Source organism: Stegostoma tigrinum, chromosome 6, assembly GCF_030684315.1.
Source record: "Stegostoma tigrinum isolate sSteTig4 chromosome 6, sSteTig4.hap1, whole genome shotgun sequence".
In the NCBI taxonomy this organism is placed as follows: domain Eukaryota; kingdom Metazoa; phylum Chordata; class Chondrichthyes; order Orectolobiformes; family Stegostomatidae; genus Stegostoma; species Stegostoma tigrinum.
The window spans coordinates 93477078-93497135 of NC_081359.1; the positions used below are offsets into that span (position 1 = coordinate 93477078).

At 42.1% G+C, this 20058-nt stretch overlaps 1 protein-coding gene across 13 annotated transcripts in view; it reads left to right on the forward strand.

Moving 5' to 3' along the window:
• The window catches only part of LOC125453079 (inositol polyphosphate-4-phosphatase type I A), a 159691-nt gene that overhangs the window by 130205 nt on the left and 9428 nt on the right, over positions 1-20058 (forward strand). For all 13 annotated transcript variants that reach the window (XM_048532169.2, XM_048532173.2, XM_048532172.2 and 10 more), the window contains 4 exons: positions 1334-1474; positions 3532-3629; positions 4921-5033; positions 12423-12577. In XM_048532169.2, the coding sequence (XP_048388126.1) occupies positions 1334-1474; positions 3532-3629; positions 4921-5033; positions 12423-12577 (507 nt within the window). The remainder of the gene's footprint in view (positions 1-1333; positions 1475-3531; positions 3630-4920; positions 5034-12422; positions 12578-20058) is intronic.

The following is a 20058-nucleotide window of genomic DNA, read 5'->3' on the forward strand; positions in this document are numbered from 1 at the left end:
GTGACAGGGAAGGCACAGTCATATATTCCCAAGTCAGGATGATGAGTGGCTTGGAGGGGAAGTTGCAGGCGGTGGTGTTTTTCCATGTACATGCTGCCCTTATCCTCCTAGAGGGGAGTGGTAGTAGGTTTGGAAGTTACTGTTTAAGGATCTTTTAGTGAATTTCTGCAGCACATCTTGTAGATAGTATATATTAATGCCACAAAACATCAGTTGTGGAGGGACTGGGTGCTTGTGAATGTGGTGCAAATCAAGTGGGCTACTTGACCTGGATGGTGTTCAGGCTATTTGAGTGGTGTTGATACGGCATCCATTCAGGCAAATGGGGAGTATTCCATCACACACCTGACTTATGCTTTGTAGATGATGGACGGACTTTGGGGAGTTAGGAGCTAAGTTACCCGCCACAGTATTCCTAGCCCCTGACCTGTTCTTGCAGCCACTGTGTTTATGTGGTGAATTCAGTTGAATTTCTGGTCAATGATAATGCTCCCAGGATGTTGATAATGGGGCTTCAGCAATAGTAATGCCATAGAATGTTCGGGGACTGCGGGAGCTATTAGACAGTGGCCAAGGACGGGATAGTGAAATTGTTGACTAGGAAATAAACTTCATAGAGGGAGCAGGAATCTCTGCATTTGATGCTCTTGCGTTTAAAACTTAAAATATGATGGTCACTACTCCCAAAGTGCTTGTGCACATTTAGGAGGAGATGGTGCTCTAATAGTAATATCAGTGGACTATTAATCTAGAGTTCCAGGCTAATATTCTGAGCACATGGCCTTGAATCCCATTGTAACAGATTGTGAAATTTGTATTCCAATTAAAAATCTGAAATAAAATGCTAGCCCAGTGGTTACATTGTTGTCAATGTTGATTGTCACAAGAATTCATCCATTAATATCCTTTTGAGAAGGTAATCTGCCATCCTTGCCTGGCCTGGCCTGGATAATGTGTTAGTCCAGAACCAAGGCAATGTGATTGACTTTTAATTGCTGTCTGGACAATGATAGATGGACCGTAAACACTAACACAGGTAGTGACCCCCACTTTCCGTGAAAAAAAATTTGAAAAAGCACTGTTTTCTAGCTATAATATTTGCTGAGGTATGGTTGATTAAAAAGATGCACAAAATGTTATTGTTAAATTTAATGCTCGTATCACATTCCTCTATTGACTATTTTAGCACTGACATTTTGTAATTTATTTAAGTATTTATCTATTTTGTATAATTACTGTTATACTGTTTATGGCCTGAAGGAATGTCAAAGATATTTAGTTTCAAAAGATTTATTTTGCTTGCAAAATCCCTAAGCTTTATTGCTTTTTACAGAGATGGATTTAATGTGCGAATACCACTACCGGGTGCTATGTTTGATGCTTTACCCCGGGAAATACAGAGTGGAATGTTACTTCGAGTGCAGCCAGTGCTTTTTAATGTGGGTATCAATGAGCAGCAAACACTCGCAGAAAAGTAAGTACTGCTATCAAACAAGCTAAACCACTTTACAAAACAGCGATCAGCTCTTAAGATTAAAGGTAATATAGGGCAAAAACTATTTGAGTAACGGAAATCTAAAATGCCTAATATGTTTGCGACATCAATACACTCAGTATTTCAGTATGTACACTTTTAATCAATTAGGTTCCAGCAAAGGGTAAAAGCATTAGTCTGCCATGGGATTTTCAGATGTTGATAGACCTCCTGAGCATTTCCAGTGCTTTCTCAATCATTTTTAAGCCTTATGAGATGGTGAATCCCCTCTGTGTACCATTGCTGTATCTGTAATTCCTGTAGCACAAACAGTTCCAGACTTATTCTGTAGTGGGTAAAGGCAGAGCCAGTCACATGGATACTGTGTGCATACAAAGGGTTCACAGTATCCTAAGTGTGGTCTGACCTATGCCTTGTATAGATTTAGAATGATTTCCTGAAATTTTTATTCAATTTCCTTTGAAATAATGGCAAATTAGTCCATTTGCCCTCTTTATTACCTGCTGAACCTCGGCACTTGCTTTTAGAGATTTATGCATGAGGACTTCAAAATTGCTCACAAAATTCTGCTCTATGTTATTACCTGTATAAGGTAGATATGTTGTTGAATGTACTGGAAAACTATTGTGACTGATGATTCTTATTGGGATCAGTGGTGGAGCCATAATTATTTACAGTACATTATAATGACTTGGATGGCACAAATCACTCTCCCTGCACCACCTCAGTGTTGCAACAGTGTATTTTGCACTCTGTTCTGCTACCTGATGCCCTTTGTCCCATACAATCTGCCTGCAAAACAGCACTGTTCACTGTATCTCTGTACATGTGACACCAATAAGTCAAATCAAATGGATATACTATAGCAAAGTTTGCCATCAACAAAGTTGGTGGGAACGTAAATGGTGAAGTGACAGAGTTGAGAGGTGTATACATAGTTTAACCAATTAGGCAAAAGTTTGGCAGATGGAATGTAAAGTAGGAAGACGAGGTTACGCACTTTAACAGGAAGAGTAGAAGAGCTGAATGATAATTAAATGGAGAAAGACTGCAGAAAGTTGCAATAATTAGATTTGGCAAAGTCATACAAGGCATTAGTCAGACCATACTTGGGATACTATGAGCGTTTTTGGTCTGCTTATTTAAGGAAAGAGATATTGGCATTAGGGTCAGTCTAGAGAAGCTTCCCTAGGTTGATGTTGTGTACAGATGGACCGTCTTATAAGGAGTGGTTGAGTAAATTCGGCTTGCACACTTTTAAGATTAAAAGAAATGAAAAGCATTATTGAGATAGGCAAGATTATTGGGGGAGATGCAGTGAGGTTAATTCCCCTTGTGGAGAGGCTGGGACCAGACAGCACAGTCTCAGAGTAAGGGATCACCCTTTTAAGCTAGATGATAAGGAATTTCTTCTGAGGGGAGTGAATTTGTGCAATCTATACTGCAAAGAGCTGTGGAGGCTGGGCCAATGAGTATATTCAAGGCTGAGATAGACAGATATTTAATCCAAAGAATCAAGAGTTATGGGGAAAAGGCAGGAAGCTAGAGTTGAGGATTGTCAGATGAGCCATGATCTCATCGTTTAGAGGAGCAGACTCTGTAGGCTAAATAGTCTCCTTCTCACCAAGGTCTCATGTCTTTCATAATTCTGACAATGTTATTCTTAAGCTAAAGAAAAAGCTGCACCTCCAAATATAATCTTATTGAAAACTTCCAAACACAATTTGGGGGAAATTGGTGATCCAACTCTTGCTCCTGAGTTCTCCGTTCTGGCTTATTACTAAGAAGAAGTAGCAAGTATACCAACTGGAAAGGAGGGAACATGATTAGGATCTTTTCCTGAGTAATACATAATTTTCAAGCACTAGCAGAGTGTTGTATTAGAGATTTGCTTTAAAATGAATCTGCTGTATAATTTGTATTTATTAAATGGCTTAGATGGTGCAAAAAAAAAATCCTTGCACTGAAATAACGAGTTTTATTTTTTAAAAATCCCATTTTGTTCACACTTTTTGATATTTACGTATCTGGTTTAGGTTTGGAGACACATCTTTACAAGAAGTAATTAATGCAGAGAGCTTGGGTCGCCTGAATTCCTACTATGAACAGTTTAAGGAGGTTTTGCCTGATGATTGTAAGTATTTGTAGATGTGAACTATAATGCTTTTTTCTGTATTGTCATTTGCTCTGATTAAGAGAGAGAAGCATATTGAGCTACACCACGGTTAGGAATTATTTTCTGATATTACCTTTTGAAAATAATTTGCTCTAATTGTCAAAGTTGAAAGCTTGGTTCAATTTGTACATTTGTTTATGAATTTTAAAAACTCTTATTTTTCTGTCTCAATTCTCTAAAGAAGATTGCAGACTGCAACAAATAAAGTTTATGCAGTATCGAGTCCTGTGTTTGAAATTAAATAAACTGCATGAATTTGCCTTGTTACAATTCCGAAATTAATATTTAGAGGTTTGAGACAGAAAATCTGTTGCTTTCACATTCGCACATACATGAACTGACCCAGGCTTATCTCAAGATTCAGCAGCCTTTGACAATCATCTGTGACTTCAAGGTTTCCTGTCCTACAGTTAGCTGACAGGCTACACTCGGCAGCCTCACTTGCTGTCCACTTTTTGTAGCCTCATAACACTGCACCCCTCTTGCCCTAGTGCAGCCAATGGTGTCTCTCCATCACCCTAACTTTGCAGCCACTTTGATCTCTCATCTCCCATTTCTTGCTACTCACTTTTTGCAAATTACCCATTCTTCTGCACATCTCCTCCCCCACTACTTTCACCATTACCACCCACATCAGTCAGGCCATGCAGCAGGGAAGGAACCAGCCTATGATTGGAGGAACAGCTTCGTGTATGGCCAGATATTGATGTGCTCAGTATATGTAAGTGAATTTCAAGAAACTGTACATTGGTTTAAAAAATTGCAATTGATTTAAGTTTATATCTCATCGCATACAATAAGACATTCTCCTATGACTTCATTTTAGTGTGTTTAAAATGCATCCTGTGGATTTATAAAACTTGCAATACTGAAAACTTGTAGATTATTCTAAAGCTGATTTCCACTTTTGAAAATACGGTGCACCACAGTAGTTCCATCGCTCATTCTTTGTCTAAAGGTCGCTAATTCAAGGTAGCTAGTACATTTTTAACAAGCTGGAATTAAAGCTTATTTGTTAGGTATGCTGCAAACAGAAGTATCATAATCAGGAAAAGACTGATGTAAGTTGAGTAATGCATTGTTTGTGCTACTCATTGCTGAGGTCAGAAGCATGTCTGGTGCTAGTTTGATGAATGTAAATATACAGTATGAGCAACCTGTGGGTGCTGTAAAACACATTCCACAAATGACGCTTTCAGTGCTTCCCTGCTTTTATTTTGTTATATCTATAAAAATATAACTTTTGTAGGTTTACCTCGATCCCGGAGTCAGACATGTCTGCCTGAACTTCTGAGATTTCTTGGCCAAAATGTTCATGCAAGAAAAAATAAGAATGTAGACATCCTTTGGCAAGCCGCTGAGGTAAACAGTTTTATTTGCAAATTAAATACAAGAATTGTTACAGTTCAATGGATTGGTTACAATAGATAAGTTGAATAACTGATCAACATTTGAAAGAAGTTGTAATGCCAAAAATTTTAGATATAAACCTGCATTGCACCTGGATTTCCATTGGTTATGGATTTATTATTTCATCACACTTCATTGTCGTTGAGACCAATTAGTTGTTTGATTGAATGTGTTTGTGACTGTATCCATGTTGAACAACCTATAGGTTAGGTAACTCATTGCAAAGTAGCTTTGGGGAAAGCTGTGAAATGATTTAAAATTTGAGATTCTGTAATGAGCCATGTTTGAAAGTAATCTTTATAATGCTGCTGTCTAATTGGTTTTCCTAGATACATGTATGTGCATTACCTTTGTACACGCACCTTGAACAACGCCTACAACTAAAGCCCATTTACTTTTAAAGGAAATTTTTGATTGATAAACCTGTTGAATGAATTGGAATTAAGGAAATTTTTTTTTTTCAACACAGCAAAAGAAAACACTATTTACTGGTCCATCTCTAATACCTCTCTCTCCTTCCTGGACCTCTCTGTCTCCATCTCCGGCAACCACCTAGAAACCGATATCCATTTCAAGGCCACCGACTCCCACAGCTACCTAGAACACATCTCCTCCCACCCACCTTCCTGCAAAAATGCCATGCCCCATTCCTAATTCCTTCGCCTTCGCCGCATCTACTCCCAGGATGAGGCATTCCACTCCGGTACATCTCAGATGTCGTTTTTCAAGGACTGCCAACTCCGCCACCCCTCCCACCAGTGTTCGAGAACGCCCTCAACCGTGTCTCCCGCACTTCGTGCAACTCATCCCTCACACCCCCTCCCTGCAATAAAAACCAAAACAGAATCCCAATTGTCCTCACGTACCACCCCACCAACCTCCGAATCCAATACATCATCCTCCGACACTTCCGCTATCTGTAATCCGACCCCACCACCAAAGACATTTTTCCTTCCCCACCCTTATCTGCGTTCCGGAGGGACCACTCTCTCCGTGACTCCCTTGTCCACTCCACACTTCCCTCCAACCCCACCACACCCGGCACATTTTTCCCTGCAGCTGCAGGAAGTGCTACACTTGCCCCTACACCTCACCCCTCACCCCCCACCCCTGTCCCAGGCCCCAAGAAGACTTTCCACATCAAGCAGATGTTCACCTGCTCATCTAATGTGGTATACTGCATCCGCAGTTCCTGTTGTGGCCTCCTCTACATCTGGGAAACCAAGCGGAGGCTTGGGGACCGCTTTGCAGAACACCTACATTCGGTTCGCACTAAACAACTGCACCTCCCAGTCGCGAACCGTTTCTACTCTCCCTCCCAGTTTGCAGACGACTTTTCCATGCTGGGCCTCCTGCAGTGCCACACCGATGCTACCCAAAGGTTACAGGAACAGCAACTCATATTCCGCTTTGGAACCTTGCAGTCCAATGGTATCAATGTGGACTTCACAAGCTTCAAAATCTCCCCTCCCCCTACAGCTTCCCAAAGCCAGCCCAGCTCGTCCCCGCCTCCCTAACCTGTCCTTCCTCCCACTTAACCCCTCCTCCCACCTCAAGCACCATCCCCGTCCCCTACCTACTAACCTCATCCCGTCCCCTTGACCTGCCTGTCCTTCCTGCACTGACCTATCTCCTCCCTACCTCCCCACCTATGCCCTCGCCTTTACTGGCTCCATCCCTGCCTCTTTGACCAGTCTATCTCCTCTCCACCTATTTTGTCCTTAATCCATCTTCTATCTGTCTCCCCCCTCTCCCTATTTATTTCAGAACTCCCTTCTCCTCCCCCATTTCTGAAGAAGGGTCTAGGCCCGAAATATCAGCCTTCCTGCTCCTCTGATGCTGCTTGGCCTGCTGTGTTCATCCAGCTTTACACCTTGTTATCTCAGTTTCTCCAGCATCTGCAGTTCCTACTATGTCTGAATGTATTTAATGGTTACAAGTTCTTGAAAGGCTTGACATGTAATTGAGTGGTTTCTTTTTTCATGGGGGTTGCTGATTTGGGATTAATCTAGTACATATTAGATGTAGTTTTTTGGGGCTAAAAGGTTCAAAGGGTATGAATAGAATGTGGGAACAGGATGCTGAGTGGGATGATCAGCCGTGATTGTATTGAATGGTAGAGCGAGTTCAAAGGACTGAATGACCTGTTCTTATTTTTCTGTGTTAACTTATTTCCATTCCTGTGTTCCCTTTATTGATTGTTATAGCTTGCTAAAATAGCTAAAGAGGTCAATGAAGATAATATTTAATTCAGGAAATAAATGATAAATGATAAATGACTTTGGTGGTTTTGTTCAGTGCTGAAGTCCATTTTTGCTAAGCAGAAGGAAATTAAATAGCAGTTTTGACTATGTTTACTTGAAAATTATGCATTGTTATGACTCTAGTATGCACTGATAAACTTTAAAAAGAGATTTGGGTTCCCAGCAAGTAACTCTCAAGATCAAAGACAGGATTTGATGTATTAAGACATGCTACACAAAACGAAAATCATTTTGGCATATTAGTTGCTGATTAAGAAAATTACAGAAAATGTATCCTACTTTGCTTTCTAATATGATTGTGAAAGCACTGAGTTTTCATCATATCCGACTCTTCTCAGAATCCTAGTCTTTTCAGGAACCAGTTCCAAGTTTTCCAGCTTCCAACGTGCTTATTTCTCCCTATTTTGCTGAATCATAATGTCCAGCGTCTATTGTAAGTTATTTCTCTCAGACTTTTGAGAATCCCAAAATAAAGTTTTAGTGGCAAGTCCCTCTCTGGCACTGACTTTTAGCCATGCCATGACTTGTATTGGAGTGCCCTTAAGTCCCTGCAGCTCTGATCTATTTAACCAGAAAACAAGTTCCTACCTGCATTCTACCTGGTGCCTTAAAACAAGTGTTTGCCCCTGCTATTTTTCTTTTTCTCTTCCCTGTTTCTCTTCCCCCTCTCGCATTTCTCTTTTCCCTGACTGCTCCATGAAGGGTCTCTTGCCTACTGCTCAAGGTTATGCAGGCATTAAAGATCAACTGACACTAATCACAGAGTGAATGCAATCTCTTGCTATCCTGATGCATGTTTCTGCCTCAATTAATCCAACCAGTTGCTCATTTCCATTTATGAGAAATATCCTCTACTTGCAATGACAACTGTATTTATCTACATAAATCACTGTACTTTGTGTCTGAAAGGTTGAACAGATACATATACTGTGTAGTTGAATTGATTAGCATGCTTTCCCTTTTTAAGTTCTTGTTTGCTTTTCATATCTTTTTACATAGTGCAATTAACATTCCTGTCGGTCCACAGCACCTCCTGCAACATGCTGTGCTTTCCAATTGTGGCACGCGGAAACTTGGTCCTTTGGACCCATGCTAAGCCTTCGGAGGAACCTGTAGGAGGTTTGGGCTTCAGGCAGTGTGCTAGTCTATTGCCAGGAGGACACTGCCTGGCGCATGTCAACCAAAGTCTCAACCTAGGGCAAATAGTTCCATTGCCGTGTGCATATCTCAGAGTACACAAGAAATTCAGCGTGGACCCCAAAGGTGGACTAAATATGTCACCTTTCAAACAGCTCCCACAACTGAACATAGTTCTTTGTATTCCTTTTGGTTGACCTTGATAGTTGGGTAGCCCAGATACTCCATAATTTTTGCCCCTAAATCTTGAGATGCTACTCTAGTTTTACTACAATACAGGCTGCGCCCAACAGTATGAAGGACCGTGGTGTCCTACATAAGCCACTATCAGCCCTTATCCGCCTCCAGTCAGGCAGTCCCCAAATAGTAAGATCCTGACCTGACCTGGTCATCTGCTATGATAAGTGCAAAGAGCTTAAGTGATGAATAAATGGTCAGAATCCACCAGGTCACGTAAATTTAAGACTATACTGTATAGGTTCTCCATCCATTTACGAATAAAAATTGTTCTCCCTATTAACTATTTTCAGACTGTTTATGATTCTGAAATCTTCTATCAAGCTACTGTTAATAGGATGGATCTGTTAATGGATAGGATCCCCACAGAATGTGTTCTCTATTTATTTTCATTTTATTCATCGGATTAGGGCATTGCTGGCTAGGCCAGCATTTGGTGACTATCCCATAGATCAGTTAAAAGTCAGCTGTATTTTTGGAGTTACATGCAGTTCAGTCTAGGTAAGGATGGCAGTTTCCTTACTTAAAGAACATTAGTGAATCAGATGGATTTGTCTGACAATCAACGAAGATTTCATGACCATCATTGGATTCTTAGTTCCAGATATTTGTTCACTTAAATTGAAATTGCAGCATCTGCCATGGCAGGATTCAAACCCAGATCTATTTAGCTACCTCATATCTTGGGCGGGGCCATTTAACCTCGAATACCTATCCTCCAAAGCTGTGCTCCATTCACTAGAGTGATTCAAGACCAATTCTCTCAGAAGTTGGACCCTGCTTTCAGAAGAATCTGAAGTCAGAACATGTTTACCTCCTAGTGGATTTCAATGCAAAAACGGTCATGGGCTTCCTGCCCTAATGCTCTTGGGTGAAGTAAATGAGAAGAGGCAGAGACTTTGAGAAATTGGAACTGAAATTTCTGGCAAATGTATCAGTTCTGGCAGAATCTATGGAGCATGAACAGAATTAATATTTTAAAACCAATTCAACTTTTCTTGCAGATATTTTGGCAGAGACTGAGCTGTGCATAAACTTTGTGTAACTAGCACCTTTCAGAACAAATTATCCTTCAATATGTCCTGGACACTCCCAAAATCAAGGGATTAGGATAAGATGGACCTGATTATCACCAGACGTGACTCTGAACACCATTCTCCTTGAGAATGCTGACTTATTCGAGGCTAATACCACTGTTTTGGAATTCTCGTTGAAGCCAAACAGTCTGCTCTCATTAACTATGAGAGAGATCCAAGCAAGAATTCATTGAATATACTAGCTTCTGCTCGAAGTAAAAGTTCACTGACTGCTAGGGTGACTTCACCAATGACTACAGGCTAGGAATCTGTCAAAGAACATTCAATGTTCTGGCCCATGGATTATCGGCAATGTATGTTGATCAAAATGACAACAAGTCAATCAGCAACAGAACTGCTCCGTTGAAAGCCATGGTAGGGATGGTCGTCATGAACTGCAATAAACAATTAGAGATGGTGGAATATTACCTTGAATTCTAGGCCAGACAGAGAGCTTGCTGAGGAGGCTGTAAGAACCACAGGCTCCCTGGCATGGCAGAGCTGATATCAAACTCAGTGAAGGAATTTAGTAAAACTATTGACTTGTTTGCTGTGCACAAAGTACCATGGGATGCTGCTACAATACCATCTGAATTTAAGCATGAGAAACTGGCACTTTGCAGCATGTGTACAAACCTCTGTCTCATTCTGGGCTGCAGCCTCCAGCGAAGTGTGATGTAGATATTGTGAGCCTATACTATAATAAGGGCAACAATCAAAGCATCTCATTGCTGAACATTGCTCTTGTCAGACCGCAGAGCTTTGCTGAATGTTTCTACCCCAAGTTCCCCATGGCTTCCGAACCGGAAGATCTGAAATTGACGTGAAATTCTCAAGTCTGGCAGCTGCAAGAAAAGTGCTGTGAACAATGGAGAACCTATATATTGCTATGATTAGTCTCAATTACCACTCAACACTGGTCTGTTTAAGCTCCTGGAGAAAACTGTCTTCTGCCGTTGCTCATAGTGATCTTCTCTTTCCTTGATAACTTGATGGATAAGGTCAGAATCTGAGCTTTTTGAGATGTGCATAGGGCTCAAGTAGGGTTGTGCTCTGGCACTGACATTCTTCAGTATATTTTTGCTGCTGTCATAGGCCTTGAGGACATCTGCAGAGAGGAACCGCTTGCATATCAAAATGATAAACTGTTCATTGTTCAACTGTTCACCTATGATCCAAGACAAAAGTATACCAATTCCTCATCTTGGACTTTCTGACAATACTGTACTAACATTTAATATAGAGAAATGTCTGCAGAGACATTCATACCTGATTTAACCAGCAGCATCAGGAAGATAGACATATTGTCCAGGAAGTTGCTATTCTACCGTTTGTCAGCATTGGAATGTTACTACATATTCCTAGACTCGACAGTCTCTAGCTTGGTTATCACTTAAAGTCAAAGCATGCATCACAAAATCTGCAGCTGTTAAGTTTAAGCTAAGTATGAGAGCGGACTCACAGTGACCTGATTTGAGAACACTGACCTGCAAGTTATCAAGCCTGATCCCTCAGTGCACTCTGAAATGGTGAGTGAGACCTGGATAACAACGTGCTAGATAGGTGAAGAGTCTAGGCCATTTCCATGCTGCTGTCTCAGACATGCCTCAGCATTTCTTGGTACATCTAGGTAACGAACTGTAAAGTCCTGAAGCTACTAATTCCATCAGCATGACACCAGTTCCTACGACATTGGTTTAGTAACAGATGAATGACTGCTGCATACTCATGGCGAATTGACTACTGGATCATGATAACAAAGTGTGGAGCTGGATGACCACAGCAAGCCAAGCAGCATCTCAGGAGCACAAAAGCTGACGTTTCGGGCCTAGACCCTTCATCAGAGAGCCTGCTGGATCATGCCTTCTTAAAGCATCGATACCTCCACTACAAGGACACCTGTAAGCAAGATATAGAAATGACTAATATTGACTCTGACAACTGGAAAATGGTTACTAACGGAGTCATTTGCCAATGCTGACAAATGGTAGAATGGCAACTTCCTGGGCAATCTTCCTGTCTTCCTATCTTCCTGACGCTGCTGGTTAAATCAGGTATGAATGTCCCTGCAAACATTTCTCAAAATAGAATGTGAGTACAGTGTTGTCAGAAAGTAAGTCCAAGATGAGCAAATGGCATATTTTTGTCTTGAGTCTTGGGTGAGCAAGGATGAACATGTTCTCATCATTCCTTCTGACCTGTGGGAGGCTGACTGTTTGGAAGTCCGTTGGAAGAGATAAGCGGAAGCCAAAAGCTTGGCTGTCTGAGAAGAGGATTGGAGAAAACTGAATTTTCACCTTCTCATCCCACTGTCCTTCTCCGCAGCAAATGCAGCATGTCACATGGGGCCCCTGAGGGACGATATGATGCTTAACGCAGGAATGCTGCTTCATAATATAATGAATATGAATACTTGGAGTTATTTCTGGAACATCCTTTTTCTATACTGTAAATGAACCTCTTTTGACATTTAACTATTTGACCCCTCAATTGAATATTAACCTTTAGATATGTTCATTTGTAAGTTTCTGTAATCTTGTTGCATTCCTCTTTAGCTTTGGAAATTAGTTATTCTTAAGAATGAGCTACTCTTCATATACAATTTTGTTTTCATTTTCTGTTGTTAGATTTGTCGTAGATTAAATGGAGTTCGATTTACAAGCTGTAAGAGTGCCAAAGACCGAACAGCAATGTCGATCACTTTGGAACAGTGCCTAATCTTGCAGCATGAGCATGGAATGGCTCCACAAGTTTTCACACAGGCCTTGGATTGCATGAGGAGGTGAGCTTTCATTTATTATTTATTCATTTATTGGTTTCATTTGTTAACAAGCCAATCAAAAGTGCTTGCAGAACTGATTGCAGAAAGGTACAAACTGCAGAAAAGTACATCTCCAGTAATACAAGGAATTGTAAATTAGAATGTAGTGAATAGCATTGGGAAATGGGACAGAGTGAAATTGTCATCTATATTTATCACAATATGATGTATTAATCCAACTGCTTCAGCAGCAAAAACATATCACTGAAAAATATTTATATAATTGACTATACAAATTAGAAAGGTGCTGGAATGATTTTAAAGCTGAAGGTGCTGGAGTGACTCCAGAACTTCTGGAGCTTTGGCTACATTTGCAGTTCATCTGTCCAAACTGTCAATGGAGGCCTAGTGGTATTATTGCTAGACTCTTAATCTACAGGCCCCAGTAATGATCTGACCCAGGTTCCAATCCTGCTCTGGCAGATGGTGGAATTTGGATTGAGTTAAAAATCTGGAATTAAGATTATAATGACTGATGACCAATGTCAGAAAAACCCATCTGGCTCACTAATGTGTTCGAGGGAGGGAAACCGCCATCTGGTATGCATGAGTTCCAGACCCATGGCAATGTGGTTGACTCTTAGCTGCCCTCTGGCCAATCAACAATGAGCAATAAGTGCTGGTCTACCCAGCGATGCACATCCCATGAATGAATTTTTAAAAGGTTATCTGTTGTTCTCTATTGCTTTTCCAATATTATAATAATGCCCACGGGGTGCATGAATTTCTAAGAGGCTTTCTACATATTCTCTGTCCCACCCATTCTCTGTCTGCCTGCCAGCCCCAGTTCATCCCCAAATAAACCTGCCTGTAAATGCTACTTGCTGCAGGACTTGTTGGGATGTGAGCATTTCTTGTTCATTTTCCCAACCTCTTCCTGCCGCATTGGATGGATTTTTGAAAGGTCTGAAGTGTGCTAACAACAGGACCACAGAGCAGCTTTGATGGAACTTCTAATTGATGAGACTGCATTTTTGCCAAAGATAACTTTTAAATGAATTTAGTCTCACTGCTTTGGTTAAGTGCTACTATCAGGATGCACTTCATACAAATGATAGTAAAAGCCTGGAACTCAATTCCTCCCCCCCCCCCCCCCCCCCCCCCCCCCAGAGAGCTATTGAGTTTCAGTCAGATGAATTGAGCAACTTTTGTAGAGTCAAATTCAGTGCTTGCAGAGCTTTGAAGGGCTGAATGAGCATTCGTGTTACTACAATAATGAAGAGCCTTCAGGTCTTAAATTTCTGGAAACTGCAGTAACACAGTTGATGTGGCTAAATTATCTGTCTTGGAATAGGTGCAGTCATCTCAAATATCACAGCAGCCCAGGAGCTGTAACACGCAAGAAACATACTTCAAACAACACTAAAGAATGTCTATCTGAAATTGCTACGTTTATTTAGTTTCAGCTGATCTTAGCAAGAAAACAATGTTTTAAGGCTGTGAAAATAGTAATCTTAACCTAATTAAAACAGAGTTAATGTTATTGTTTGGAAAAGAGCTGTTGACAATGACAGTTGAGAGCATTCTTTGTTTCTGTGCCCAAAAGCCTGTTGTTGTTTAAACTGACTAGCTTGCAGACCAGGCCAAATCTTGTGCAAAACACTGTGGATGTTGGAAATCCAAAAGAAAATACACAATGCTGAAGGACTCTGGTCTGCCAACTCCCGTGGATGGAGAAACAGCATTAACATTTCAAGTCCAAAAACTCTTCTTCAGAACTGACTATATAACTGTTGTATACAATCAGCTAACTGAGATCAAAATTTGTTGAGGAGCCAAAGCAGCTTCTCAGCACGTACATTGATCCATCGAGTACCCTTTGTAGATGTGAAGGTAGGATCGTGCTGGGTCAGTCGTATTTGGAGCTTAAAGACTTGATCGAACAGATGCAGAGGCAAACAGTAAAGTTTATATAAATGTGAGAATTCATATTTATTTCTTTGTCCCCATTGCTACAAAAGTACCCTCAATAGGTTTGATTCTTTTTCTACCAACCACTGGGGCTGAGCAGGTAAGTGATCTCTGGCAGTCCCTGAATCGCAGCAGCCAGGCGTGCTTCTTTCTCGGCCAATTGTGCAGCTATCAGAGTAAACTGCTGACCAGATTGTGCTCCCAAATTTTCTAAGACTAACCTTCTAATGAGGTGTCAATATCTGAATTAATGGGGATGCAGGAGGCAGCATTCCAGATGTTTCCTTTGAGGCCTCAGAAGCCGAGGAGGTGGCTTGTGCTGGAGCCGGCTTTTCTCCAGAGCTCTTTGGTATTTTAGCAACACTTGCAAGACATGAGAGAGAGAACCTCACGGTCAGTGGTTAGAAATGATGTCCAATGAATGAGACTGACTGTGGGGTTACAGTGAGAGTTGCAATGGAATGAAAAATGGTACCTACTCTGTTGACAGGACGTGAATGTGTCAGTTGTCCCACAGTGGTAATCCCAGTCTTTTGAAATAGATATGATCCTCTCCTGAGGAATCTCATGCTGTGCTCCCCTCCACCCATCTTGGCACTTTCTTCCCTAGTTTTTAAAAATTAATTCACAGAATGTGGGCATCGCTGGCAGGGCTAGTATTCATTGTCCATCTTTAGTTGACCGTGATAGGATGGTTGTGGCCTGCCTTCTGGAATTGCTGTATTCTACTTGATGTAGGTAGACCCACAATGCCATTAGGGAAGGAATTCTGCAATTTTTGTTAATTGTCATCTTCCAGAATGAAAGAAAGGACAGACTCTAGTACAGTGAATGTGGGTGGCATGGCTGTCTGTACTAGTGTAGATGGCTGAGGTATCCTGGGTGAGTAGGGGACTGCACAGAAGCCGTGCAGGATTAGTGCTGTATGAGGTTAGGGATGTGAGAGTGAGTGAGGGAAGATGTCACATGCAGTGGTGATACTGCTGGCAGAGCATGAATCTTGGAGGTTGGGTGTTCAGAGCAGAGTGTGACATTGACCCTGGCAGACCAAGCTTTTGAGATGGTACTGCCCCAGATGGCAACCTTCGACCAGGCAGTTCAAGTCTGGCCTCCTTTGCTGACAGAAAAGGAAGAGAACGCGACTGCTTGCACCAATCCCTTGACCAGGACCTCCAACTTCCTGTCAAATTCCGTCTTTGATTGAATAGGGCAGCTTCGTAATACGAGCACTCATCCAGGTACACGAGCCTTTTAAATATGATGCGAGTGCCAGAGATGCTGGTGTTTCCAGTCATTGGCAACTTGTTCCAGAAGTGGCAGGTTGTTAAGTGGGAATAGATTCCAATGTGAGGAACAGCTTGTGGGCAAGTGGTAGTAAACGGAGATTTTTTGGTAAGAAACAAGATGAAATTTCACTGGTTTCATGGTGAGAATTCCTCCAAAGCAAAAACTTGACGTAGTGTCAAAAACTTAATTTCAGCCCAGTAACTTCCCATCGAGTTTATCAAGTCCTTTATCCTATTTCCTCAGCCTTCATCTCTCCAAAGAGAGCAGTCTTGACTTCGCCAGTCTATCCTCTTAGTTGAAGTTTCTCATTCTTGGAATCATTCTTGATCTCTTCTTCACGGTCTTTAACACCTTCCTATACTTCCCATAGTATGACAAGCAGAACAGTACATAAGGGTCCAGCTGAGTTCTCACACAGCTTCAGTATCATCTGCTTGCTCTTGTACCTTGCTATATTAATCAAACCCAGGATACCGCATGCTTTATTCAGTGCTGAATCCACCTTGTCCTACCACTTAAACAATCTGTATATGTACCCATCCAGGATCCAGGTCCCTATGCCTCTGCACTCCCATTAATTGTATCCATTATATTTTATTAATTGTCTATGTTATTCCTACCAAAATGCATCACCACCTACCCCTCTCCACTGAACTTCATCTGCCACCTGTCTACCCACCACCAACTTGCATGCATCTATTGGAAATTTTCAGGACAGTTTACCAGATTTGTGTCATCCATACACTTTGAAATTGTTTACTATGTGCTAAGATCTTGATCATTAATGTATACCAGGAAAAGGAAGGGTACCAGCACAAACCCCTGGGGAAGTCCACTACCAACCTTCCTCCAACTGAAAAATATCTATTGACCTTTACTCACTGTTCCTTATCACTGTCAAATTTATATCCATGTTGTTACTGTCCCTTTTATTCCACGAGCTGTTGTAACTTTTCTCAAGGCTTTTGTGTTGCGTTGTACCTCAAGATTTCTGAAAGTCTATGTACAGCAGATGCACAACAATGCCCTCATAAATCCTTTGTTACATTTTCAAAGTTAAGTAAAACAATGATTTGCATTAAGATTATTCAAAGAGGTTTAATTTCAAGGGGTAAGTAATGGCAGGAGAACTCAAAGCTGTTGTGTGCTCCTCCTAGTGTATGTAGGAAATGAGGCACATTTCCAGTGCCTGGGACCAGCATATATGCAGCTGTAGCTGCAGCTCCTGGAAGCCCAGGTTTCAGAGCTCGAACAGTGAGTGCGGATTCAGTGGAGCGTTCATAAAACTGAGAGAATGGTGGATAGCGCATATAGAAAGGTGGTTATCCCACAGGTTAAGACTCCACAGGAAGGGAATGAGTGACTATCAGGCAGAGTAAGAGGACTAGACAGGCAGTGCAGCAATCCTCTGCGACCATTCCCTGAAAAACAGATCTATCACTTTGCATACTATTGAGAGGAATAGTTTGTTAGGGGAAAACAGCAACAGCCAAATTCGTGGTGCCACAGTTGACTCTGTTGAAGAAGGGAAGAGCAAGCAGCATGGAAATGCAATAGTTATAGGTATTCGATTGAAAAGGGAGTAGATGGGTGTTTCTGTGGCTGCGGACAAGATTCCAGGATGTCCTTTTGTCTCCCCAGTGCTCAGCCAAGGATGTTTCACAGCAGCTACAGGGCATTCTGGAGGGCAGTAGTGAACAGCCAGCAGTTGGGATGCATGTTGGAGACAGTGGATAAATTACTCATTGAATTAGGTGTAAATGGGTATAACATAGTTGGGATTACAGGGACGTGGCTGCAGAATGACCAGAGATGGGAACTGAACAACCAGGAGTATTCAGTATTTTGGAAGGACAGAGAAAAAGGAAAAGGTGACAGATCATGACTGGGGATTTAAATACCCATAGAGGAAAGGCAGTATGTCAGACAATACAGAGTCTGTGAGTAGAATTGCAAAATACCAGGCAGCAAAAACATTATTGGAGGGTGGTATATAGCCCACCAAATTGTAAAGGTAACGTTAGGAATGCCATTAAACCAGGAATCAGATGCATTTGATAGAGGAGCATCTGTAATTATGGGTGACTTTGGCTTCAGTATAAATTGGATAAATCACATTAACCACAAAAGCATAGAGAAGGAATTCCTGAGTGTACATGGGATGATTTTCTTGACCAATCTGTTGAGAGACAAACTAGAGAATAGGCTATCGTAGACAGGGTATTTTGCAATTGTTTCTTTCTCATTGCTAGTATAATTGTGACAGACCATAATATGATAGAATTTTCCATCAAATGTTGAGTGGCATAGTTGATCTGAGACTAGGATTCTGAATCTTAATCAGGGAAACTACAATGATATGAGGCATGAGACCATAAGACATAGGAGTGGAAGTAAGGCCATTTGGCCCATCGAGTCCACTCCGCCATTTAAATCATGGCTGATGGGCATTTCAACTCCACTTCCCTGCACTCTCCCTATAGCCCTTGATTCCTTGTGAGTTGCATGAGTTGCCTTTCATGGATTGAGAAATGTTACTGAAAAGAGTGACAGTGGATTGGCAATGGCAAACAATTCAGAGTGAATGAGTGACCTACAAATTGTTTTATTCCTGTCTGGCAAAACAGTGCAAAGAGAGCAGTGGCCAAGCCATGGTTTATGAGGAACTTAGAGAAAGTATTAGATTAAAAAAAAAACAACTTGGTAGAAAAAAAACAATATTCCTGAGGATTTGGAGCTATTTAGAAGTCAGCAAAGGTGGACCAAGGAATTGACTAAGAATTGGGGAGAATAAAGGTGTGAGAGTAAGCTTGCTGGGAGCATAGAAACTGACTGTAGAAGTTCTACAGGTATATGAAGAGAAACATGGAGGCCCCTTACAGTCAGAAATAGGGTAAATTATAACGGAGGGACAAAGAACTAGCTGACAATCTAAATTTTTAATAAGGCTCCTAAAAGTCCCTCTTAATCATGGCCCCAGTTCTGAAAACCAACAAAATAGAACCGGGGTCCTATTCCATTATTCCTTGCTGGAGTATTCAGGTGACTGGCCTGCTTTGAACACTCTAACTTGTTCAAAGTAAACGCATCAAACCCCCAGGACACTCGGCCAAGAGCATCCAAAGAGCGCCAAGAGACAGAGACTGGGACAGGCGGTAGCTCACCTCGCGGTGGACTGCCAGCTCAATCCCAAGATCCAACTATGAGCTTTTTAACTGCAGCAGCTTTAATATACGCTGTTGGAATTACCACGGCTGCTGGCACCAGACTTGCCCTCCAGTAGATCACTGTTAAAGGATTTAAAGTGTACTCATTCCAATTACAGGGCCTCGAAAGAGTCCTGTATTGTTATTTTTTGTCACTACCTCCTCGAGTTGGGAGAGGGTAATTTGTGCGCCTGCTGCCTTCCTTGGATGTGGTAGCCATTTCTCAGGCTCCCAATCTGGAATCGAACCCTGATTCCCCATTACCCGTGGTCACCATGGTAGGCACAGAAAGTACCATCGAAAGTCGATAGGGCAGACATTCGAATGAGTCGTCACCGTCACGAGGACTTGCGATATGCCCGAGGTTATCTAGAGTCACCAAAGCTGCCAGGCGAGCCTGGATTGGTTTTGGCCTGATAAATGCACGCACTCCCGCATGGGTCAGCGCTCGTTTGCATGTATTAGCTCTAGAATTACCACAGTTATCCAAGTAACGTTTGGAACGATCAAAGGAACCATAACTGATTTAATGAGCCATTTGCAGTTTGACTGTACCAGCTGTGTGTACTTAGACATGCATGGCTTAATCTTTGACACAGGCGTATACTGCAGGCAGGATCAACCAGGTAGAAGAATTGACGCAGAGGCGAGCGGGCGACGGGATGCCAGCCCGGCGGAGGGGTTGGTGGGGGGGGGTCGCGGTCGTGGTTGGTGGGGCTGCCAACGACTAAGCGGCCATGCCTTGGGAGGCTAGGGGGCGCAGGGAGCACCCACTCCCGACCGTCCCAAACATACCGCTGCACGCACGACCTGCTGACCGGGATCTCTTTCGAGCCAAACGCGCAGGGAGACCGGAAGGCCTGTGAGACCCTGTCCCTTCTGACGGGATACGACAGGGGCTGCTGCGCACCGTTTGCGTGTGGAGTGGCTGATAAGGATAAAGCAGCCATCACCACCAAACTCGGAACTGGGTAGTGGCGAGGCACCCACCCACATCCAGAGCTGTGGAGGTGTGCGTCATGTGCGGCCTGTGCGCAA